The following is a 25,210-nucleotide window of genomic DNA, read 5'->3' on the forward strand; positions in this document are numbered from 1 at the left end:
AGGCGAATCTTATAGGAAATAATAGGCCAAAGGAAAAAAAGTAGGTCGATTATAGTCTTAACACCAAGAAAACAGAAATCACAGTACCCAGAAAAAACTATAAAATGTTGGAATATACTCAGGAACGTTTTTGTTTAAAACTAAAAAGTAACTAAAATAATTAGTAAGCATAACATTTTAAAATATCGACAAAAATACTATCATTTTACATAAGATGATAAGATATAATATGAATCAGATACAAGAAAGAAGAAGTAGTCAGTAAAATCTATCAATAAATCTATTTAATAAATCATCAGATTAAATATAGATTCGATCTAAAGGTGACTTATATAATTCCAATTTCATACCTCATTCATAGCTTTATTCTTACTATGTGGAGTTCCACAAGGATTGAGATTCGGGCCGTTGTTGTTCCTAATTTATATTAATACTAGCTTACCGCCCGCGGCTTCGCCCGCTTTCTCTAAAACGATTTGAGATTTAAACTATCCTATCTCTCAAGTTGGATCGAACTGCACATGGTGTGCGAATTTTATTATAATCGGTTTAGTGGTTTAGGAGTCCATTGAGGACAAACATTGTGACACGAGATTTATATATTATATATAAGATTAAGATAGCAAGCCGACCAAAATTGTGACCTATATATAGATACGTGTATGATTTACTTTGCCTACGATATTAGATAAATTATGCAGTTGCACTAGAGGGTTTAACAAATAATCTCTCAACGATTAATACTCACCTCAAAGTATATATATAGAGAATAAAAATTATTATAGTACCTTTTAAGAACTTCTCCAGAAGCTGGACCAGTAACGAATAACCCAATTGCATAGTATATAAATGTTTTTAATTTCAATAAAATTACAAAAAATTTGTCACACTTCATTTGTTTAACAGAAATAAATGGCATACGGAAACAGAAACATTTGCTTACCATTTTTCACAGTAATGTCACATCTGATTAAATAATTTTATGAAAAGATCACATTATGAATTTAATATTTTATATAGAAAACCATACATATTGATACAGTTTTTATAATATTTACTATACCACGAGATCTCGGTATTAATTATTAAATAAATAAGATAGTTTTAATTATGTTTTTGCTTGGAAAAACTATTAATTTGGTATATAATTATGAAAAAAGTAATCGTATGCGTAATTGCTGCAGTAGACGATATTAAACAATTATAGAAATACCGTATAATAATATATAATAATATAATAATAAATTAATAATTATTTATTAATAAAGAAGCTATTTATTTGCTTTACATGTGACATAAGTAAGCATACACAAGATTTACTGGAAATTATTATTGATGGTATACATTTACATCATCGTCATACTTAACCGACCTCACAAGAATTACAATACACCTTAAAACTATAACTAATGAAATAGGCATTCAAACTTTTGAATATTACAAATGTTATACATAATGGGCCTTCTCAAAATGAGCAGCGTTGGCCCAACAATTGATGGTCAATATTTACCGCCATTACGGCGATTATTATCCACCATGACGGCCGTTCAAAGACATTTAGGCCCTCTACACTATCGTGATTGCCTCTACTCGACCAAAGTTGTCCATTGTGTAGAGGGTCCATAATATAATATACTAGTTCTGTCAAATTGTGTAAAAGAAGGACATGACTGCAATTTAGTCATTTTCTTGTTTTGTCCGTATCATCTGTAAAACTGAGAAAATTCTAATTCATTAAAAACTGCGTACTGTTCACAATGCAATGGTATGAATAAACTAACGGCATATAAAACTATTGTTTAGTGGAAACAATTCTCTGTAAGTCTTTACTAATATTCTAAATGAGTAGGTCTGTTTGTTTATCCTTCTTTCATATTGCAATGGAGCGACTGTAAGATATGGTTTCGTACGGAAAGCTAGAGGATATATGCTAATTTTTACTGCATAGCAATTTTCTTCACGGCGGACAAAACCTAGTCCGATACAAATTTCAATCACATCCCGAGATTCCAACTATTCAAAAACCACCCATTTCATTAGCACTTATCCTATTTTGGTATACTAAAGTACTAAACAGCTAATGTAATCCTTAATTAGAGCTATAGGCCCCATAAGCCGTGCGGTGCTTAAGGGTGGTGGTGTGGCGGTTCCTGCGTGGGCTCCGCGGGCGGTGGGGCGGGGCCCACCGGGGCCCCCACCACACCGGCCACCCCCCCCACGGGGCCTACGTTCACCCCAACCACGCCGGTGCCGCCGCTTTCTGCTTGTAACCTGTAAAATATTACATAATTATAACCTAAATTCAGAATAACCGCCTCCTTGGTACAGTGGTTGACGTGTGAGCGTAATACCGAGGAGTCCTGGGTTCGATTCCCGGTGGAGACGAAAAAAAAAATGTCTCGGTCTGGTAGGACACAGAAGGCTGATCACCTACTTGTCCCTAAAGAAAATCGATCAGTGAAACAGATGTAGGTATAATGCATCTGCCCCTTACCCCACTACGGGGACACGGGTCTTCACTTTTAACCTAAATAGTATTGCCACGTTGTTAAAAAATAACAAAGAAGGTAAAAATAAAGGGAAAAATAAAGAATTTATATACATAGCTAATGTTATTTTGGCACTGGTCATGCATCATCAAAATACGTCTAACGGTTTTCCTGTCACACAGGAATCATACATACATATGTACCTACATCCTGCAGATGCTTTCTCATTTTCGATGAAAGGCCAAATGTCGACCTATCCATAATTATTAATAATAAATAAAAATATAAAAAATGACGTGGCCATTGTGGATGGCAACTACTTTACGGCTTTATAAGATTATTACATAACACAAATGATTTTCTATAATAATATATCAACTAACGCAGGAGATAACAATCAATCTAATACAAAATTCCTAATAAATTGATCTAGCTATATATTGTCTTGGGCTTGTCAATAATCAACCGAAGGATTGTTTTTGATTTGACACGCAGATTAGATATCGATTGAAAATTATACAATGATCGAAGATTAATGCATTCATACATAGAAAATACTTACATTATAATTTCGGGCGGTAGATAAATGTATACTTCAAATAACTTGTATATTACACTAGCTTTGCCTAGCGTTTTCACCCGCACTGCTCCGTTCTCGTTGGTCTTAGCGTGATGATGTATAGCATATAGCCTTCCTAGATAAATGGGCTAACACCGAAAGAATTTTTCAAATCGGATCAGTAGTTTATAAGCGCGTTCAAACAAACAAACTCTTCAACTTTATAATATAAGTATAGAAGATAATGAACCTGATTTTACATCTTTTGATAATAATCAATAATTATTTTCGTTCAATTTAGCAATAGCAAATTTTTATTTCCTTATAATTGAACGAATTTATGGTATACAAATAATTTTAGTTGTTACTAAAATTATGGCACTTGTAACATTTTACTCTTCTAGGGTCTTGTCTGGTGGCTTAGCTATTTCGTATATCCTAAAAATATCCTATCCTAAAAATATCCGCATAGATATTATGTATTTATAGTAGTCAAACAAAATGTTTTTCTTACCTTTGAATAGCATGATTTCTTGCCCGGAATTCGGCCGCCTTCAATTGCTCTAAGTGGAATTGTTGCCTTTCTTGTATTAGTTGCTGGCGTTGGTATTCAAGACCTAATATTGAAGATAAAATAACATATAGAGTTTAGTGTGACTTCACCTTAATAAACACTGAAAATTTTCTATGGGCCATGGAGAGAAAGTAGTTAAAATACCGATGATAACAAATTTTGCAGAAAGCAAACATTATTTTATTTTGAAAACGGAATATCACTTGCTTATCCCTGGAATCGAACCCGCTAAGAATCGATTTACACTCGTGGTTTATACAAAACATTGTACTCCAATATTAATCACACATTGGCCGTGATCAACATCAATGGAAATTTAAAGGAAGTATTGAATATAAACAACACAGACACAACACATATCGTGTATAAAAGAGTTTTAAAACCAAACACTTAGGCTGGTTGCAGAGCTTGACCGACCATCAGTGCGTACCGTGGGTCCTGACGATACGCATCAATGTGTATGAATATGACACTAATGCGCATGACAATACGCGTGCGTATGGTCGGTCTAGCTATGAACGGTTTTATGAATTTCCATACACATGACAAGCGCGACTGACGTACGCACTGATGGTCGGTCAAGCTCTGCAACCAGCCTAAATAATTTACCAAGACAATATGTCATCCCCTTCAAACTTCAAAATATCCCATACAAATCCCAACTCCTACCTTCCCTCTCCCTCTCCATAGTGGCCTCCAGCTCTTCAAAGTGCCGCAGCTTAATCTCCAGTTTCTTCATCTGAGTCTCTACCAACAGCGCTACTAGAGACTTAATTTTCCTCTCTTCGACTCCAGCGAGGTGCTTCGCCTTAACAGCGGCCGCTGCTAAAGCTGCTGCGGCCGCTGATTGGAGTTTCGCGTCAACTTGTGCAGGCGGTTCTGGACGAAATATAGTTATTTAATATTTTAGTGAACACGCAGAAGAGAAATGCACTAAGAACAAAAAAAATGTGTGCATGTACACACGTTAGAAGTAAAACTTCTTTATGACCTTATTTTTCAAAAAAATAATTTATTGCAACTTCACAGAAATACGTCAAATCGTGGAATCGTCGTGGTAGGGATAAGAAAAAGATGGCGCGTAATGGAAAAATGTTACACTAAATTTTTTTCCAACCCCGATAAACCAGTTTCACTTCAACAAGAGAAAAGAAATGACACTTATCGCTAAGTATCGCTAAGGATCTACTCCATACCATCGTATCGTATTGTCCAGATAGAAAAGCGATCAGTCAAACAGATGGAGGATTTGCCCCATACCCTACAACACGGGATTTATCTACACTATCAATTCTAGCCATATTTATTCAGGTCATAATCTACCACGCTGTCTAAGTGCGAGTCTATACATATAGTATGATACAATATAAAAGCAGTAAAAATTCCAAATAAAAAGTATTATAGAACATAAAAAAAACAATAAATAAAAATCTTGACGAGACATGGCGACGCGTTTTTCTATATACATTTTTTAAATGTATAAGTATATAGTATATAGTAACGCGTGAATTTACATATAAATGATATACATAATTATGTAAACACTTGTTACAATACAATCGTTTTATTCTTTATCGATCTTTGAAAAGCTGGATTACTAAATTGTTTCGATCAGATTGCTAAAAGATTGCTATTTGAGTCGGTTGGTTACCAGAAACCTTTTTGTTTTTAAAATAAGTCGGCGATATATTAAAACGATCTAGATTCTAGTATATTAGTTTCCAGTACTGAACACTTTTGTGAGTCATTTCATGTTTTATTCATAATCCGAAAAGTATTCGATTGCATCGAAAAAATTTAGAATTATATTGAAAGATAGAAGATAATTAATATAAAGATAAATTATTATATAAATTGTTATCAAATAAATAAGTTGATTATTAGATAAGATTTACTTTATGCTAATATTGATAAACTGATATATATGATACAACTCATTTTGATTTCTTGTTGATAAATCAATTAATACCTTAAACAACTTTGTTGGAGGGCTTGAATCAATATAAATATATATTAATTTAAAATTTATTTATGCATCATTTTAACATTATGCAATGCATGCTAAAAACGGTTCTAAAATGTTATATAAACACTATCAAATAAATAGTAATTTTTGCTAAAGGTCTGCCACACTTTTGTCTCTTTCCCTGTTTTTGTATTTCTTTTCTTTTATTATATCTGTATTCTGTTGTTGGCCTTTGGTAAATAAATTCTTTCTTTCTTTCTTTCTTTCAAATACAATTCTTTTTATTTAAGCTGGACATTTAGTTATAAGTAAATATAAGTCTATTTATTTTACACTAGCCTCGCGTCCCGACCTTCAACGAGGCTGAACGATAAAAATGAAATAAAATAATTTATGACTCAGGAAAAATGTACTTGTCTGTTAGTGAAATACTTTTTTTTAATCCGGTCCAGAAGTTCTTGTGTGAAAATATTATAAATTAGCTTTCCGCCGGCGGCTTCGCCCACGGTTTCAAAGAAAAACTCGCATAATTCCCGATCCCGTGGAATTTCCTGGATAAAACCTATCCTATATTACTCGTGGATAATGTAACTTTCCAATGGTGAAAGAATTTTTAAAATCGGTCCAGTAGTTTATGAGCTCATTACAATCAAAAAAACTAACAAAGTTTTCCTCTTTATAATATTAGTGTAGACATACAAACCATTTTTTTTTTCTTTATTAGTTCAGATAGTATATTCATTTTTTTATACCTTGTGGTTGTGGCGCATCTTCCTCCTTAACATCTTTCTCCTCAGCGGGTGCCGCTCCCTCAGAGGGCTCCTCCTTCACTTTGGCATCTCCCTCCCCTTCCACTTCCATTGGTTCTCCCTTTACGTCGGCGCCTTCTTTCTTTTCTGTTTTAAAGTAATTCAATTAGGAATACTGCATATGTTACAAATAGGGAGAAATTAAACAATATTTTCTTAATTTCCATTGAATTTTAATCTAGTTTGCAATGTCAAATATATTTTGTCTACAAAATTTTTGATTGAGGAAGTACATTGTATTTATTTTACTAATTTAATTAAAAGTTCTTGGGAGTTATTACTTTTGTTTGTCATTTTTTTTAAATCGATTTAAATATTTTTTCTATGTTAAGTAACGTTTAAGTGTGTCATTATATTAGTTGATTCGGTTATAAACTCCAAAATTTTTTTATTCAATTAGACGTCATAACATTTTTTAATTTATACCACCGATTCGGAAAGCAGTATTTAAGGAGAAGTACAGGTAAAAAAACTCCATAGATGCCCTTTTAAAATCATGTCAAAATTACATACAAACATGCAGGTGGAGGTAATATAATTAAAAAGCCTCGGTTATATAAAACTAGCTTTCCGAAAAACCCGTTCCCGTAGGATTTCCGGGATAAAACCTACCCTATGTCCTTTCTCAGGTATCAAAATATCTCTATAGCAAATCTCATGCAAATTGGTTCGTGGTAATTAAGGCGTGATTGAGTAACAGACAGACAGACAGAGTTACTTTCGCATATATAATACTAGCTGCTCCGCGCGGTTTCACCCCCGTGGCTCCACCCCTGTTGGTCGTAGCGTGATGACATATAGCCTATAACCTTCCTCGATAAATGGGCTATCTAACACCGAAAGAATGTTTCAAATCGGACCAGCAGTTCCCGAGATTAGCGCGTTCAAACAAACTCTTCAGCTTTATAATATTAGTATAGATTAGTATGGATGAAGACTCGAGCGGTACCGGGCGGGTGTTCGGGCGCGGTGCCGGCGATGCCGGTGCCCGCGAGCGCGGCCTGCGGGCCCAGCGCGCCCGCCGCGCGCACGTGCGCCTCCATCATGGCCGCCGGCACCTCGTCCTGCACGACGGAACGGATATATTTAATATAACACGAAATATCAATACTTTTCTGTTGACGATCGCCGGTACAATGTAATGTAAAATTTGTATTTAAAAGCCTTAGCTTTCAGCTCACACTCACTCTTAAAAATTGTCCGATGAAAAAGTCTACCGACGAGTAAACTCCTGTTCGGCGGAGATTTTATAACATGCGAAATAAAGTGGTAATTTAAATTAATAAAATTTACAAACAATTTTTGACGACCTTTAATTGTTAGTGAATCTAGTGGTTTTTAGTAATTTAATAAACGTTATACTAAATATAAAATGGTAAAAATAATAATAATTGACAATTATTTCATGAATACTATACGTCTTATAGTAGAGCCATTTTAATAGGCAACATTTGACAGTTCAACAAAATTCAACAACGTAACCTAGTAACGACGACATAGAATAACATGATATTTCGTTTTGTTAGAACTGCACATTTGCTTAACTTTTTTCAATTACGATTACATATTTATAATAATAATGACCGATACAAGTTATTTTAAGATTTCATTTTACTGATAAACCATCCTAAACATAATAAACAATTTCTGAATTGAAGAACTGACGTCGCTACAATTTTGTGTCAATAAACCTTTTTTCTTTTTAAATACTAGAGACGTTACTCTAAAAATCGAAATCTGACATCTAGAATCGAATGCATTGATTACTTGTGAATAAAAATCATCATAAATTAATAAATTCGATTGACAAATGTTTCAAATCCGTATCGATTAATACACTTTAATCGATGTTTTTAAGCAGGTTACCTCTCTTCGAAGATAAAATTGATAGACGTCAAATGTTGCCTATTAAATTGGCTCGACTATAATAAGAACTAATTACATGGCAATAATAAAACTAATGTTACCTTATTTTCATGTTTAATGGTGACATTTATTCAAAGTCTTAGGCATATATCTATTATAATTTTGTTTCAACTTACAAAATAGATAACATTTTCATACTTAACCTCATAACCATATCATACCTTAATAGCAGCGAATTCGTCCATAGCCGCTTTAGTAGCTTTGGACGCAATACGCGGGTCCACCACAGAGGCGAGGAAAGCCACGGTACTCATAACTGGATTGCCCGTCTTGCTGAATGGGATCGGTTGGTACGCTAGAGGTCCCAAAACACCGCCTAGAAAATATAAAAGTATATAATAAACAATTTATAATGTTTGAAGTTCGATTAGTATTGATTAAAATAAATTAACCCAGAATACATTATTTTGTAGTTAGAGCGTTTTTAGTCTCTGATCTTTGCTTCTTTATATGTGTATTTCTTTATTGGTTGTTTGTTTTAAAGCATGTTTGAAGGGAATTTTATACGCTTTTATACATTTCGTTTATTCGCAGCTTATGCTCAACCAACTATAATTAAAATATGGATGTACTTAGTCAGATCAAAAGTTCAAGCGCTTCCAGGAGTAAAAGCGTCTCTTGTTATATGCGTAACTAGCTTTCCACCGGCGGCTCCACCCGCGGTTTCAAAGAAAAACTCGCATAGTTCCCGTTCAGAATTTCCGGGATAAAACCTATCCTATATCACTCGTGGATAATGTAGCTTTCGGATAGTGAAAGAATTTATAAAATCGGTCCAGTAGTTTATGAGCCTATTCATTACAAACAAACAAACAAACAAAGTTTTCCTCTTTTAATAATATTAGTGTAGATCAATGACCTATTATACTAGTAGACGCGGCATACGCCAACATCATTGCACTAAAAAACAGCGTAATTAATACATACCTACTTACTAACGCATTATCACCAATACAGTTGTTCTCTCTTTCACTCTCACGCACGAGACATAATACATGTCTCACTCATGTACTTCGTAATAACAACTGCCGATTAAAATATAAAAAGAACGTCCAGCCACGACGCTGAATGGTGCGTGACTAAGTGAAACTCGGGCACTTACCTGAGTTTTTTCTTGCCAAAATAGAGAGCGGGTAACGTATCTACTCTTTTATATATCATAGGTGTAGATTTATTATTGTAGATGTGCGCTACACTCACTATCATTAAGGTACGGGTCTTCAATGGGCAGCCGCAAAAACTGCAGTATGCACTCGTCGTGTGTCCGCGTGCCCACGTGTGCGGCCACGCGGTTCCAGTCGTCGCGGTGCAGCTCCAGCGCTTCCAGCAGTAGAAGCGTCTCTTGTTCCGTCCATTCGCGACCGCGGGCTCCACCGCGGTACTAGATTTAGAGTAAATTTTATTAATAATATCTATACAGTGAAACTTGGTTAAGTGGGAAACCTCCATAACTGGAACTCATGCTGAGGTCCCAACACTTTGGCACTGAATTACCTCTGTTAGTGGGAGGAGGTAAACCTCTATATCTGGGATTTGTTCTTTCGATTTATCATCATAGTTACCTCTATAACTGAGACAGCGAGTAAATTTTATATGCATAAACCTCTGTAACTGAGATAACATTGTTTGTTTACTCATTCTTATTCAACCCACAAATTCCACACGTAATTCCAAGTACGTAAGTACAAATTTTGAGCTTCAATTACCTTCAGTTTTAGTTTCATATGTTATTATCTTTACTATCATACAGATGTTTATTTGAAAAATGTCAAAACGAAAGTTACAATCGTTATCATTACGTGAAAAATTGAAGTTAATTAATGGAACCCTCTGTAAATTAGACAGATATTTATTTATACCTGTATATCTGAGACACTGGGTAAGTGGAATACCTCTATAAGTGAAACCACATTGCAGGTCCCTTGATGTCTCACTTAACCAGGTTTCACTGTATTTGATTTACAAAAGCATTATAATTCAGAATACATCAAATCAATAATTATTTCACTTACAACCCGGGCGAGTCAACTTGAGACCTGCTACCTATATCCGTCTTTTTCACTCTCTCGTGATAATAGAATGAAGTGAAAGGGACAGGACCATTTTTCAGGTGTCAAGTTAACTTGCGCGAGTTACACAGTAACTAGTTAAAGCAATAAAAGGCAATATTTATAGTTATTGTACATTATTGTACATAGTAGACAATGGAAACTAAATAAAAAGTTAGAATAGATTTGATGTTTTATTTAAAAACACCATACATTGCTATACATATAAAAAATGTTTTTGCAAGCACTTAAATATGGTACAAACACGCAATTTTTCAATAATTATATCCGTGTTAAAATCATAGTTACCTGATCCAACTTAAGTCCAGGCGCATTACCCAGTTCCAGGGTCGGTTCTGTCTTGACCGTCGGCTCGGCCTTGACCGGAGCTCCGCCTTCCGCACCGTTCGGTAATCCGGCCTCCACTTTAGGCACCGCTGCGTTTTCTACTACAAAATATTGTTTTATTACGATTTGTCTTTTAAAAAATATAAATTATTTGGTATTGAAAAAATTGTGAACAGATGTAATAAACTTTTGATAATTACAAAACTTCTTAAAATAAACCAAATACTATAAAGTGTTCTAAGTGTATTTGACAGAGTATAAAAAAGTTGAAATTTTAATTATAGTAGTATTTTTAGTAATATTCTGATTCTGGTAACAATGACTGTAGGTAATTTACTGTTAAGATGAGGACATATTTTACAGAATTAATTAATTTAGATCTTTCATCTCGTTTTATTACACAGATATTGACTAACACAATTAAACTTAAAATAACAAAAAATAAAGAAAAAAATAACAACCGTAACCATAGCTACCAGGTCTAGGCTGTGCTGGTCTGGGCTGCAATGGCTGCAAGCCTGATGGCGTATCGGATAAAACGTGGAAGTGTGACGTGGGCGGCGGGCCCATTGCCGTCGGACGGACGTCTGCTTCGACCTTATTCATAAAACGTATTCGTTATTTCAATAAATACGATAAATATTTTTGGATAGAAATCGCATCTGTGATGAGCATGGAACTATTTATTTCATTGGAAAGACACAAGATAGTGTGCCCGTTAAATATAAATTTACAAGTGTGGCAACAAATAACATATATTATTGTTTTTCATTAGGTTAAAAAATTAAGATAATCGAGGATAGTATTCCGAGTTAAACAGAGTGATAACGTATACGAAAAAAGAAACTCGTAATATTAGTGATAGGTAAAGAAACTGAAGAAATAAGTGTAAGAACATATCATGAACATATTGTTAATGCAATCTTTGGTGCACAATAAAATGTCTTGACAGTGGCAAAACCCGGAACTTATTTTTTTTTAACAGCTCAAACTTTAAACATTTGTTAAAAACAAATCCTTATTTGGCAACCCAAACTGAAGGGGTGGTTATAAAAATAAAAATGAGTTGAACAGCGGATGTGACACTTTAACACTTATTTTTAGTCGATTATTATTTTATTATTAAAGGTAAAGGAAAGGAAAGACATATAAAATCATTTTGTAAGGAATAAAACCTTTCTAGGTTGAATTTAAAATCCCTCAGATATTATTTTTCTTATATTTTTTTTTAATACATATTTATAAACATTCAAAACTAAAACGAAAACAATACCTGGTAGTTAACGAGTCCCCACTGTTCGAGGAAACCGTGCACACGCATGATAGCGCACACGTCGCCCGCGAGATTGCGGCGACACGCCGTACTTGTTAGATACTCCGTGGGGTTCAAACGGTACGTGTCGATCATGAAGTTTCTAACGAAAAAAAGTAAATCACTACATAGTATAAAGCAAAGTCGCTATTTCCGTCCCTATGTCCCTTTGTATGCTTAAATCTTTAAAACTACGCAACGGATTTTGATGCGAGTTTTTCTGATTGATATTGATTCAAGAGGAAGGTTTTATTATTATTAATTTATTAGGTTTTATACAAAGCGGGCGAAGCCGCGGGCGGTAAGCTAGTAATCTATACATATAATAAATCTGTAGAAGGGTCAATTCTGTACATTGAAAATATTGAAAAAATAAATAGCAGGGGGTGTTACTGGATCGATACCAAACCCAAATATGTGATTAAAAAAAATTTTGTCTGTCTGTCTGTCTGTCTGTATGTTCAGGCATCACGTGAAAACTAACGGTTCGATTTCGATGAAACTTGGTATAATTATACCTTATTATCCTGGGCATAAAATAGGATACTTTTTATCCCGGAAAATTACGTAGAAAAAAATAAATCTTCATTTTTCCGCGCGGACGGAGTCGCGGGCGGAAGCTAGTATATCAATAAAAGATGTCGATAGTGAAGTTTCTAATGAAAAAAGTAATATATGACCTTCGCACGTCCTACGCACGTTATTTGCGCGTAACTAAATCTGTATTTTATAGTAGGACGCGTGAGAGAAGGTCATGAAGTGTCTTGTGGAAAAAATATATTAAATAAAGTGCTAACCAAGTTATTTATAGAGTCTTATTGGATTATATCACACCAGATGGACAATCAAATTTATAGAGTGATATGCGAGATCTATACGAGCCAAAACATGAACGGGGGTCATAAACCCAAATTTCATATACTTACACTGTCGAGTACATTTTCTATCTTTACTTTTCAATTGAAAATAATTAATAACTGTTTACTTTTCTCAATGATAATGAAATTATTGATTAACGCAAAATTATTCAATCATTAACATTATTTGTATAATGAAACGAAACGTCAATGAACATAAAGATTAGCCACGACAAGGAAAATAGCAGCAGATATTGGGTTTATAATTCATGTATTTTACATTCCATGTCACAGAAGGTTGCGTTAACACGCCAACTTTTATTGCATGATAAAAATTCAGCAAACAAGGAAAACTATTTGTTTCTATTAGTTACCTGTAAGCGAGATACATCTCCGGTGTTTTAGACTTATTCTTGTTATTAAAGAACTCTGGTAAGGCTCTCTTCTCGATGGTATGTATGGAGTTATAGTCGAACCACACGGAGTGGGACGGTACTACGATGTGATGCGTTTGATCCGTTACATTGTCTTCTAGCTCCTCTTTGATTATTGTTTCCTGTTACAATATTATATTAATTAGTGTTCTGTTTACTCACCACCTCCTCATTGGTTTAATAATATGTATATAGAACATATTTTTGAAGTTCGTTTATTTGACTTTGCACCTCTCTGATGTTTAAAATAACAATTCCTATTCGAGTAATAGACAATATCCAATCACGTTTGCTAAAAGAAGTCGTATTAAATGAGCTCGAATTCGTTACTAGCTGTGCTCCGCTCCTGTTGGTCTTAGCGAGATGATAATATAGCCTTCCTCGATAAATGGTCTATCTAACACCGAAAGAATTTTTCAAATCGGACCAGTAGTGCGATTATAAAGATTAGCGCGTTCAAACAAACAAACTCTTCAGCTTTATAATATAAGTAATGAGTATAGATTAAAACAACAAAATTACAAAAACAAAACGCTCGCTTCGTGTATAGGGACTTCAGAGTGAGCAGGCTGCCTTATTATACCTTCTATATTAGTTACTAGCTGTGCCGCGCGGTTTCACCCGCGTGGCTCAGCTCCTGTTGGTCTTAGCGTGATAATATATAGCCTATATTACTCGTGGATAATGTAGCTTTCGAATGGTGAAATAATTTTAAAATCGGTCCAGTAGTTTATGAGCCTATTCATTACAATCGAACAAACAAACAAACAAAGTTTTCCTCTTTATAATATTAGTGTAGATTATACCTGCGTGTTGGAGTCGCTGTGCTTGCCCTGCGAGTCATCATGGTGGTCGATGGGCGCAGGCGTGGTCGGAGCATCCGCCGCTGCAGCACTCGACTCAGCCGCTGTGTTAGCACCGGACGACGTGCTTGCGGGCGCTATTTGGACAAAAAAAAATGAAAAAAATTACTGTTGAACTGCCTACGAGACGAGATGAAAATGTAAACATGATGAAAGTGTAAGTGAAACGTCTATGGCAAGATTCGATTGGCAAGACCTCACGGTGTGGCTCGGATACGACCTTGAAATTATACAACGCGCCTAAAGAAGACTCACTTTTAAAATACCTAATACCTCGTTATTTAAACCGCGACTTTCTTATAAAACGATTAGGATAAGATATTTGTTGAAGGTTAAAAAAAATGTTCAAACACTTACGTTCTGGTGCTCTTTCAGGTTCAGGGGCGGGAGTAACATCAGTGTTATCCCTTGATGCATTATCCTCCTCTTCGTCTACGTCGTTTTCCCGCCGTTTTGCTACACGGCTATAATATATAAAAAATATTTTCATGATTGATAACTTGTTTTTTTAATTTATTTTACTTAAATTTAATTAAATAAAGCATTCCACAGGTGTTTAGTTATTTTTGGATGTATTTTACAATGCCTTTGACTTTCACATTTGAAACTTGGATATATCCTACTGTTATTGAAATTGTCACATTTTCATTTTTACTCAATCACTTAAAATGCTTGAATTTTAAATATGTATTTGATATTTAAAATCTTTTCACATATAACTATAATATATTTATTCCTTACCTCTTCCTCTTGCTATGTTTCTGCGGGGGTGGGGAGGGGGAACGCTTCCTCTTGCCTTTCTTGCTCTTTGACGAGGTTTCTCCTCCGGGGATCAGATCGTCGACTGATAGACGTAGTTTGTGCACCTGATTGTTAAAATGTAGTGAGATTGTGCAATTAAATAGAATTGGTAAACTAGAGCAAACTTGTAAATTTTACGGTAAGCACGCGACATTTTTAATCCGTCTGACGTTTGACCACAAATTAAGGATTAATGATTATCATAAAATTGTGTGTATAATTTAGGTACCATCAACATAGTTAGGTATATTTCCAGACACTAGGTAGTATTATTGCACATTAAAAGGCTTTTAGTCAATAATTGTTTTAGCTTTTGCCATGCCATATAATTTTGAATAATGTTTTTCACACACTGTTATTATAATTATACCTTTTTCTTTCCATTAGCGTCAACTTCATAATCCTCTTCATTGAGCCACTCATTGTAGTGCGGCAAATCCAACACCCATGTAGCAGACACGCGGTAAGGGTCCGATTTATTACAGTCCCAGTTCGCTGTTTCCGGTACATCAACCTATAAATATTAATAAATTCTCTTGAAAACTTACAATCTATTTAATAATAGAAAATAACGAATAGTTTTAAAATAAAACAAATAATATATGTTTTGCTGTGTTCTTTCCACGATATAAATTTATAAAGAATGCTTCTGTGAGCTGGAAATGGCTAGGATCTGTACCTAAACAATAGATCACTTTTTAAATTGTGAATTTAATTTTACATAAAAATATTTTTTTATCAGTCTCAAATGCAGCTCCAGCAAGCAGTAACAATACAAAATGCACAAATATTTAATCCCAAATTAGTACTATTATTATATCATCATCATCATCATCATTCCAGCCTTTCAAGACGTCCACTGCAGGACATAGGCCTCCCCCAAAGATTTCCAAAACGACCGATCATCAGCGGCCTGAATCCAGCGGCTCCCCGCCACTTTGATGAGGTCGTCTGTCCACCTCGTTGAAGGCCGTCCCACACTAATATATGTATTATATTATTGTCTATTATTATATGTTACCGGTAAATCAGCCTGCGCCCACGTGTCGTGGCTGTCGGGGAAGTAGTACCAATGTATGAGCACGTTGTTCCCGCGACGGAACACCGGCCGTGCGTATTCCTCCTCCAGTGGGTCTACGGCTGGGTATATAATGTGGGTGGCGTCTTCTTCGTCATCTGATTGAGAAAAAAGAAAAAATAATAATATCCTTTTGATAGTATGTAGTTATTAAAAAATATTGCATTTAGAAGAGTTCATGAATCATCTATATGAATTGTATATAAGAATTTTACAAAATATCTATGTATAAATTTTCAAAGAATAGAAAATCCCGCGTCTTCCGTCATTCGCGGGCATACTTTTTCTATTCTAAAAAATATATTTATAAAAAAGCATTTGAATGCCATGAAAAAAAAAATTCAAATTCAACATATTATCAATACATTTATATTTCCGAAATGTTAACAATTAAATGTAGATAAGAAACAAATAACAATTGGTTCAGCAAAAATAAATTAAATAAAAGGTACATTGCACTTCCTGTGCAGATTACAATAGTACAGAAAAACTTTTGTCCTTGCTAGAAATCTCTAGATAATTCACTTCAATTATAAGCTCGTAGAGCTTGTATAAAAACTACAATAACAATGTCTATTTACTACATCTGTTAGTTATCCAAAAATATGAAGTAATCTTATGACAAAATTTATGCTGAACAATTTGCGAGGGTTTGGCATTAAGTGTCATAAATTGTGAAAGCTTACCGCAGATCTCTACTTGATGGTTGCTTATGATATCCTTGACTTTATTGGCGGTTGCCTTGTCGACTTCGGGGCGTATGTAGATGCAAGGTGACCTGATTATTTCAGCGCTCAGCAAAGCTGTCTCTATCTCCATCATCATTTGCACGTTCAGGTCTTTGCGAGAGGGGTTCTGCAACGGGAGGACAGGGGGAGGGAAGAAATAACGGCAAATTAATTCGTATACGGTAAACATAAGGTTCATTTTTCATTAACGTTATCTACCGTTCTGACGTCTAGGAATTTTTAGGTGGAAAAAGTTTGTATGTAGTTCAAGGACTTACGTCAATTTGGAAGAGACTAAAGTCACGTTTGTTCCAAAAAATATCACAAAATAGTGTGACATAAAATTTAGTAAAATCATAAAAAAAAATAAACAATATTGCACATGCACACAACGAGGGTGAGTAACACTTCCCAAAATATTAGTGACAAAAACACAACATACAATTATCACAAACGATTTAAAAAATATATTTACACAGAACACAGAATAAGACTCCCGAAAACCTTGAAATTGGAATGAGATCTGCGTGAAATGGCAAGAATGTACCCACCAAGAATAACATAATAGCTGTGTGTTTTTGTCTGATCTAAAAAAAATAATTCATAAAAACCATAATTTGTCTCTATACATGTAAAAATAAATTGTAAAAGATCTCTCTAGTGTATAAGAAAAATTGTATTTGGTGTATCTAAGAAGTGTAATAAATATGTAGTTGTTAATAATTCATACCCTTAAATCGTGCGATTGGAATGGAGGACACGACTGTTGGAAAAAAGGATGCGACCGAAGTTTCTTTACCATTTTCCAACTTGAATTTTAATATACAAAATAATTACATCTTTCCTGTTATAAAAATGATTGAAGGTCTGTGCACTATGTGGGTACTTAGTATCTTTGAACCAAAAAATGCATAGTTTTTCGTGGCATCGTTCGCAAACTTTTTCCACCGGCCGTGCAAATGCATTGTTATAGAGCCGGTGTCGGGACTGCGGGGCGCGGGGCGCGGGGCGGCGGTGAGAGGCGGCGTGCGATCGGGTGCATACCTTACCGACCTGGAAGTCGAACTTGCGCCACCGCTGCTCCGACTTGAAGCGGAACATGGTGGCCAGCACGGTGCACAGTGAGCCGCCAGGCTTCATGTCCATGAACACTTTTATCTGGAATGGAAATGTGTGCTTGAAAAATTTTTCTACGTCACGGGAAAATAATAGAGCAAACGCGAATACTCAGCCGCTATGCGATAAATAATGAGATTTCTTTCTCACTTTCTTCCCTAATTGACTGCCGACTAGGTAGAGTAGAATAAAATATATTGATTATAATGGAATTTTAGGTGATTTACGAAATATTTAATCATATAAATATATTAAATATATTACCGGTTATACGATTTACATGTTGTGTGTGTGTTTTATCACTCTATGTTTTTTTTTTTTTTGCGCGATAAAGAATGCAAGGTCAATGGTAACAAAAGCATTTTAAAAACAGTTTCAAGTTAAAATAGGACATGAAACCAATTTAGCGATACCAAACATGTCTTGAATTATATTCGTTGATGGTTCGCGCAAAGTAATGGCCTGCCTTTCCGGCGAAATTAATATAACATGGTTAATCAATACTGTAAGTATGGCTATACATATTACATATACGCTGTAGTAGATTACTCATTCAATCACTATATAATTCCAAATTTAATACTACGGTTTATTACGTAACTAGCTTACCGCCCGCGGCTTCACTCGCTTTGTCTAAAACCTAATAAATTATATACTAAAACCTTCCTCTTGAATCATTCTATCTATTAAAAAAACCGCATCAAAATCCGTTGCGTAGTTTTGAATATTTAAGCATACAAAGGTACATAGAGACAGAGAAAGCGACTTTGTTTTATGCTTTATGTAGTGATAATCATTCTTATTTAAATTGCAAAATAATATTGTTTAGCATTTCACGTTTACAATAAATAACAAGTTTTCGTGATCTAATCTCAAGTAGACAACCGTTTTAAGATAACTTAAATCTTCAGAAGGTGATGCCTCGTCAGATTTAAACTTAGATTTAAATTATCTAAAATTATGAATAATTTTACTTTCAACCAATAATACCTATTCTTTTGCATAATACCTACTCTCTATAGTCTATGTTATTTTATTCTGGGTGTAATGCTCTTCTTATTAATATTAATTAAAGTAAAAAGCATGAGAAATGATGCTTCCATTATTTAATTTAAACTCGCAGACAATGAATGCAATAACATTTATATTGGGATAACAGATAGCATAATGATTCCAATACTTAATTAATTGATTATAGGTATTGCTTCTTATTCGACATTGTAATTGATTATAGCAAAAACATGCTTGGAAGATTTTGCAACCTACTACAACTTGACCATGGATTTATCTCAATATCTTTATTCTTTAGTTGGCAGGCAGTTTACGTTCAAATTTGCAAAACAACGGACGCGTGACGATGTTATAAAAACAAAAATATTTTTTATCGAAATTGAAGTGAAAAATTAGTTTAGATTTATAATGGGAAATTCAGTGAAGTTATGGTATCCAATTATTTTTACAATATTGTGTTTAGAGTGTATTCAAGGATATACGGCTTCATCGCCATTAATAAAAAATGTAAGGAACTGTCTTTTTTCTCATACTAAAGTCTAAAGTGTTAAAATCTAGTAAATTCTAAACTTATTTTACAGATTATTTTTTAAGATGTCATGGTCTTAACTGATATTATTTTACAAATTTATTCATTTATTATTTGTTAAATATTTATATTGAAAATGCATGAAGAAGTTAACCTTTCCTTATCTGGTATATACAATTTATGTACCTACATGCCAGATATTAAAATTTATCTGTTTACTCCTCAACAAAAATAAGTTTGTTGTTTTATGGTCTAAAATATGAATACTCGAAATTGAAAAATATGTATCTACTAGCGGTCCGCCCCGGCTTCGCTCGTGGTACCTACATGTTTAAACTATCCTATCTCTCAAGTTGGATCGAACTGCACATGGTGTGCGAATTTTATTATAATCGGTTAAGTGGTTTAGGAGTCCATTGAGGACAAACATTGTGACACGAGATTTATATATATTAAGATGATAGAGGTTGCCTTCAAAACTTTAGCAAAAAGTTCATCGTTCGTAAAAGGGACAAACAACTTTAGACCGGTTTCTATGGTTCGGCAGCTTCATATCAATGATTATAAAATTGTTTGTACACGATATGTTACATAAGATCAGTTAATCATTAGATTGTCTCATGCCTTTCAATTTCTAATTTAGGTTGCTCGAGGTGGTATTCACTTTGAGGGCCCTCATTGGACAGAAAATGAAAGTGCACTCTACTGGGTCGATATAGTAGATCAAAAAGTTTACAGACTTGACGCTGTTACCGGAAATGTGACTTCGCGAAGAATAGGTACATACAATGCTCTCAATCAGCATCATTCAATCTATCACTCACATGCTCAATTTATGCTTCTCAACAATAGCCACTTGAGGTCTATAAGCCTTTTTTAACAATAATCCGACAGCATTCGGAATACGACTTCTGAAGAGTGTTGAGTTACAATTTATAATACTTAGATATGAATTATTATCTCTTTGGATGAAATAACATATTTTCCGAAACAACATTAATACGAAACCTGAAGACGAGATACCAAAAAGTATAGTTATCGTTTTTATTTGAGATAATTATAAAGCATTCTTTAACCACGCATACAAAAGAAAGATACCTTGAAACGGAACAAAAAAAATAGGATATATCAAAATACATAATTGATTTGACCGCGATAAATAACTATACAACAGTAAAAATTGTACGTTCTTCATCAGAGCGCAATGTTTCAGAGTACGGGCCTGTATCTCTCGTTGTAACAGTAAAGGACTACCCAGGAGAGGTGGTACTGGCATCTCGCAGTGAACTGTACTTAATGTCCTGGGATGCTAATGAAGGCGACAGTGCTATGAGACTGCTCACTGCAGTTGACTTAGGCAAACCAGACAACCGTATCAATGATGGCAAAGCTGACACAAAGGGACGACTTTGGTTTGGTATGTATATGTAAATAGACTATTGTAAGATATTTACCTTGATCCTAAAATTAGAATATCTTTAGAAAACATAGTTTTGTATTAGCATACAAATCTTTCTTATGTTAATGTACCTAGGTAGGTACTCTATCTATTGATAAAATGGTTAAACGCCGATGTTGAATATAAAACCTACATGTCAATAATGAATTAAAAATATTAAATAAGTTAATGGTTTTCAGGTACTATGGGGAAAGAAGATGTCTCCGGTGTAGATCTTGATCAGGGTACTTTATACATGTTGACAAGTAACAATTATATACACCCTGAAGACAAAGTTCGTCCCGTCTCTATTTCGAATGGTATAGCGTGGACTTCAGATGATAAATTCATGTTTTATATAGACAGTCCCCTGCGAACTATCGATGTGTTCGACTTTAATATTGAAACTGGTGACATACGTAAGTATAAGTTGTATTTTGTATGGTTGCTGTGGTACTAAAAATAATTGATAAAAATAAATTTCGTATTCAAAAATATGTGGAACAATTTGAAATATATTATTATTTAATTCGATTTGTTACACATTTTATAAATTTATTTAAATTCACATTATTGTGCTAACTGTTGAAAGTTACCTTGTAAATTAAAATAAATTAATATTTGACTTTCAGTGTGAATTTATAAACACACAGCAATGAGTCATATTTAAGAAACAAATTTTATTAATAATTTTATTGTTTTTTTTTTATTATTTATCACCTCTATGTTAATGTACATGTAACATAGATAAAGAAAGAATAAATAGATAATGATAAATAATAATAAAAAAACAACATCATAAAATGCTTGAGATTTTATTTTATTTAATGTTAATTATAGGGAATCGAAGAACACTATTCAGCTTTCAGAAGCACAATGTGACTGGTGTCCCTGATGGCATGACCATAGACACAGATGGAAACCTATGGGTAGCCTGTTATGATGGCGGGAAGGTACAGTATAAAATTCAGACTATTCAATAAAAATGTAGTTTCATGACAAATAACAATTTTCGCTTAGTATCGTCATAATTAAAAATATACAATTTTAGAATAAAAAAATTACAATCAATAGAATAGAATTTTTTCTATTCTTTATAAATTTATATTTATAAAGCATTTGAATGCCATAAAACCAAAAATATAAATTCAAATTACAATCAAGAAAAAAAATTACTTTTCTCGGCTGAAGATATATCAATTTCACAAATCAATTGAGCGGGGATATAACATTGTCCCTGCATGATATCAAAGACAGTTTGTGAGGTCATATTTAATTTATATTCATTGAGCCAATTCCCATTTTAACAAATTCTATCTGATAAGTGACATCCACTCATAAACCATCATCTACATAATCTTACATTCGCGTCAATTTATAGGTGATAAAAATAGATTCGCGAGCGGGCAAACTGCTAGAACAACACAAGATACCAGCGACCAAAGTGACTTCAGTAACTTGGGGCGGCCATGACTTATCCACTCTATATGTGACAACAAGCCGAAGGGGCTTAAACTCTGCCCAATTAGCGCAGGAACAGGAAGCTGGTTCCTTATTCGCTATACAAGGCACTGGCTCTAGAGGATTTCCTAACAACCAATTTGTTTTTCCTAATGCTGATGTGTATTGATGTAATTGTATATGAAATTTCCGTTTTTGATTGAATAAAATACACCTATAAAAACTGAATGTTATTCCTCTTCTTAAGATTGCTTTTAAACTAAGTTTAAATGTATTACTTTTACAAAGTATTCTCTGTCTCTTCATTTAATCAAGAAAAATATATTTTAAGTTCAAATTAAATAGGTACATTTTTAATGGATACAAAAAAATTACCTTTTTATTTACATTTGCAAAACTCACTCTCTTATCTTCTTATATATAAAAATGAATCGCCAATTTCGATAATTCTTTTTTTATTATATTTCTTGAAGTACGAGGATGGATCTTATGTAGAGAAAACGTAAACATGTACCACGGGCGAAGCCGGGGCGGACCGCTAGTAGTATATAAACTAGCATTAAATTTTAATATTTGAGTAGAGAAAATCAAGCTCAAAATCAATCACTAGAAATCAATTTATTTTATATGTGGATTGTGGCAGCAAACAACACCTTTTAATTATTGATGGTTTGAAAGTATCCAGCCAGTATGTAAAACATTCAATAAACAGAAAAAATGATTCTGTTAATCTCATGACAGGATAAACATGGGACAAAAAGTTTATTTTCTCTCTAACAATAAACCTCGTTGACATTGAAGCAATTCCCTAGCTTAAGAGATAAAAATATTGTACAGAATCCTAGTGGAATTAAAAGTCTACAGCAAAGTAAGTCCAACATAAATAAAAAATATTACTCACAGGAAGTCTCAGAAAAGGTGGATCGGTGGCATTTTTACCCAACTTGTTCTCTTGATACTGTATCAGTTGAATCACTAGTTGTGCCAAGCCTTCTTTTGTAGGTGGATCAGTTTGGACATGCTGAAAAGTATAATTTTATCAATAATTAATAATTTAAGCAAGTTAAATGAATGTTAATCTGTTCCACAATTGTTTGATTCTCAATCATATGTGTATTAGTATAGACGTTGTAATGTTGTTGAATTGCAGTGACAAAGCTAGTCCATAATCCAGCAATGTGATAGCTAAGTTAGATGTTATACTTTAGAAATTATCTTCATTTTTATTAAACTTTTGTAATGGAAAATTTTCTGTGATTATTTATTGGTCGTCGATTCGAGGGAAGTTAGTCGGTGTCTGTTATAAGGATAACAATAAGATATTGTTTTATCTGTATATATTTTTAAATATTTACATGTTACTAGCTTACGGATCATTTATAAACACAGATACATTTATTTATGCTTAAACTTTCTTACCTTTTTACAATTTTTCTGCAACCATACACGGATTTGGTCAAATTGAGCCAAGCATTCCGGCGATTGAAAGTATTCCACATTTGGGCCTCCATCCTTTTTAGGACCGAGGGTGGTCATTTTCTTATTGTTGTATGTAGAGATTTATATTTATTATTATGATATTTAAGCTTTCTCTGCAAATAACAAGTAATTTCCTTCAAAATTCACATTCACAAGAAAAGCATAAACGAATTACGAAAGCGTCGCTTTGCTTGACAAAGACAAATGACAACGGTGAATTGTCAACTGTCACATCATTTGACATTTACTAATGTCAGACACAGTTTTAATTTCACATCTGGCAATGAATACAATGCCCTATTAAGGGCAGAAACCACGGAAATAGACATACATAAATTATATTTCCATGCCAGAAACGAAGGCGATAAAATATTTCAATGGAAAAGCAAAGGCATATTTAAACAAGTTCTTACTGTAAACTGTTTCATAATTTTCCAAAAAAATACCTATTTTACGACCACCGAACAGTTTACGACTTTAAATTCGTCTCATTCATCAGGTGTTATTCTTAAATTAGTAATTAAATAATTGGACAAGGCTAGGAAAGCTTTGTGGTTTCACTAGATGAATTGTTTGTATTAAAACAACACAACAAATTTTTAACCATATTTATTGAACACCTAGATCTATATCAATTCAATTTTAACGGCAGCAACATAGATTTTTACTAAAACGCAGCTATCCGACCAAATCTATAACACAGCTAGGTTTATATGGACACCGTCTTATTGTAAGCCCTAAAAAGATATTATTGAATTGACGTCACCAAAACAGCCACTTTTATTGTCGTAAGGGTTACAGGAGATAAATAACGGGTTTATATATAGTTTATATATTTGAACATGGATGTAACCACTACTTCAGACTAGAACATTTATGAGTGGAATGTTACCAGTTATGTACATAAATAATAATTTTAAAATTTTATTCAAATAAATAGTAACGGCTTTCTGTCTGTCATTTCTTGACCTACAATGCAACAATAATTCTAAAATAGCAAGTGACTTTTTATTATTCCTCGTTCAGCGATTTCATCTATAGATATGTTTTTTATCGCTGGCAAAAAACAACAGCAAATTATAACCTTACAAACCAATACAAGCAAAGATAAGCAAAACATTTATATTCCTAAACACTCAGTTATACATCATGATAGTAATACACATATAGAAATACATTTGGAAGTTCTAAAACTGGGTATGGAAGTAATAATTACCATAATTATACAATGTTTAACATTTAATTCATAACATTTTTCAATTGACACAGAAAGGACTTATCAAGTCATACACAAACCATATATTGCTTTACCTTGCTCTTTCAAATCTATGCCATAAGTTGTAAAATTGAGATTCTAGTATACATTAATTAAAATTAATAAATG

The 25,210-nt window shown here is 33.7% G+C and overlaps 2 protein-coding genes across 6 annotated transcripts; one reads left to right on the forward strand and one right to left on the reverse strand.

Annotated features, from left to right (window-relative positions):
- Positions 1-834: 834 nt before the first annotated feature.
- Positions 835-23,991, reverse strand: LOC123700961 (SWI/SNF complex subunit SMARCC2). Of its 5 annotated transcripts, none has more exons than XM_045648350.1 (20): positions 23,767-23,991; positions 23,249-23,368; positions 17,846-17,950; positions 16,751-16,919; positions 16,008-16,162; positions 15,357-15,500; positions 14,927-15,051; positions 14,543-14,649; positions 14,129-14,262; positions 13,263-13,444; positions 11,993-12,134; positions 11,181-11,316; positions 10,681-10,820; positions 9,524-9,704; positions 8,485-8,639; positions 7,347-7,461; positions 6,341-6,484; positions 4,292-4,501; positions 3,563-3,665; positions 835-2,271 (listed from the first exon to the last, which is right to left on the reverse strand). In XM_045648350.1, exons 1-20 carry the CDS (start codon positions 23,881-23,883, stop codon positions 2,127-2,129), a joined length of 2,829 nt encoding a protein of 942 aa, XP_045504306.1. In that variant the 5' UTR covers positions 23,884-23,991; the 3' UTR covers positions 835-2,126. The 5 variants fall into 5 exon arrangements, with proteins under 5 accessions (XP_045504306.1, XP_045504308.1, XP_045504307.1 ...); XM_045648352.1 differs by having other exon boundaries at positions 10,681-10,817; positions 11,196-11,316; positions 17,837-17,950; XM_045648351.1 differs by having other exon boundaries at positions 11,196-11,316; positions 17,837-17,950.
- LOC123700963 (regucalcin-like) lies at positions 19,218-22,575 on the forward strand. The gene is made up of 6 exons (XM_045648354.1): positions 19,218-19,426; positions 20,092-20,227; positions 20,662-20,865; positions 21,087-21,305; positions 21,727-21,839; positions 22,268-22,575. The coding sequence occupies exons 1-6, from the start codon at positions 19,328-19,330 to the stop codon at positions 22,514-22,516; spliced, it is 1,020 nt and encodes a 339-aa protein (XP_045504310.1). The 5' UTR covers positions 19,218-19,327; the 3' UTR covers positions 22,517-22,575.
- Positions 23,992-25,210: the final 1,219 nt, after the last annotated feature.

The sequence above is a fragment of the Colias croceus genome, chromosome 20 (assembly GCF_905220415.1).
Source record: "Colias croceus chromosome 20, ilColCroc2.1".
NCBI classification, from domain to species: Eukaryota; Metazoa; Arthropoda; class Insecta; order Lepidoptera; family Pieridae; genus Colias; species Colias croceus.

Bases quoted from the DNA above. Each gene is read 5' to 3' on its own strand.
- LOC123700963 (XM_045648354.1), top strand. From the start codon at position 19,328: ATGGGAAATTCAGTGAAGTTATGGTATCCAATTATTTTTACAATATTG. The intron at 20,228-20,661 runs GTACATACAATG...GCAATGTTTCAG, and splicing joins TGTGACTTCGCGAAGAATAG to AGTACGGGCCTGTATCTCTC. The intron at 21,306-21,726 runs GTAAGTATAAGT...TGTTAATTATAG, and splicing joins TATTGAAACTGGTGACATAC to GGAATCGAAGAACACTATTC.
- LOC123700961 (XM_045648348.1), bottom strand. From the start codon at position 23,883: ATGACCACCCTCGGTCCTAAAAAGGATGGAGGCCCAAATGTGGAATAC. The intron at 15,052-15,356 runs GTATAATTATAA...TTTAACAATCAG, and splicing joins ACGCTAATGGAAAGAAAAAG to GTGCACAAACTACGTCTATC. The intron at 13,445-14,128 runs GTATAATCTACA...ATATTGTAACAG, and splicing joins ACAGCGACTCCAACACGCAG to GAAACAATAATCAAAGAGGA.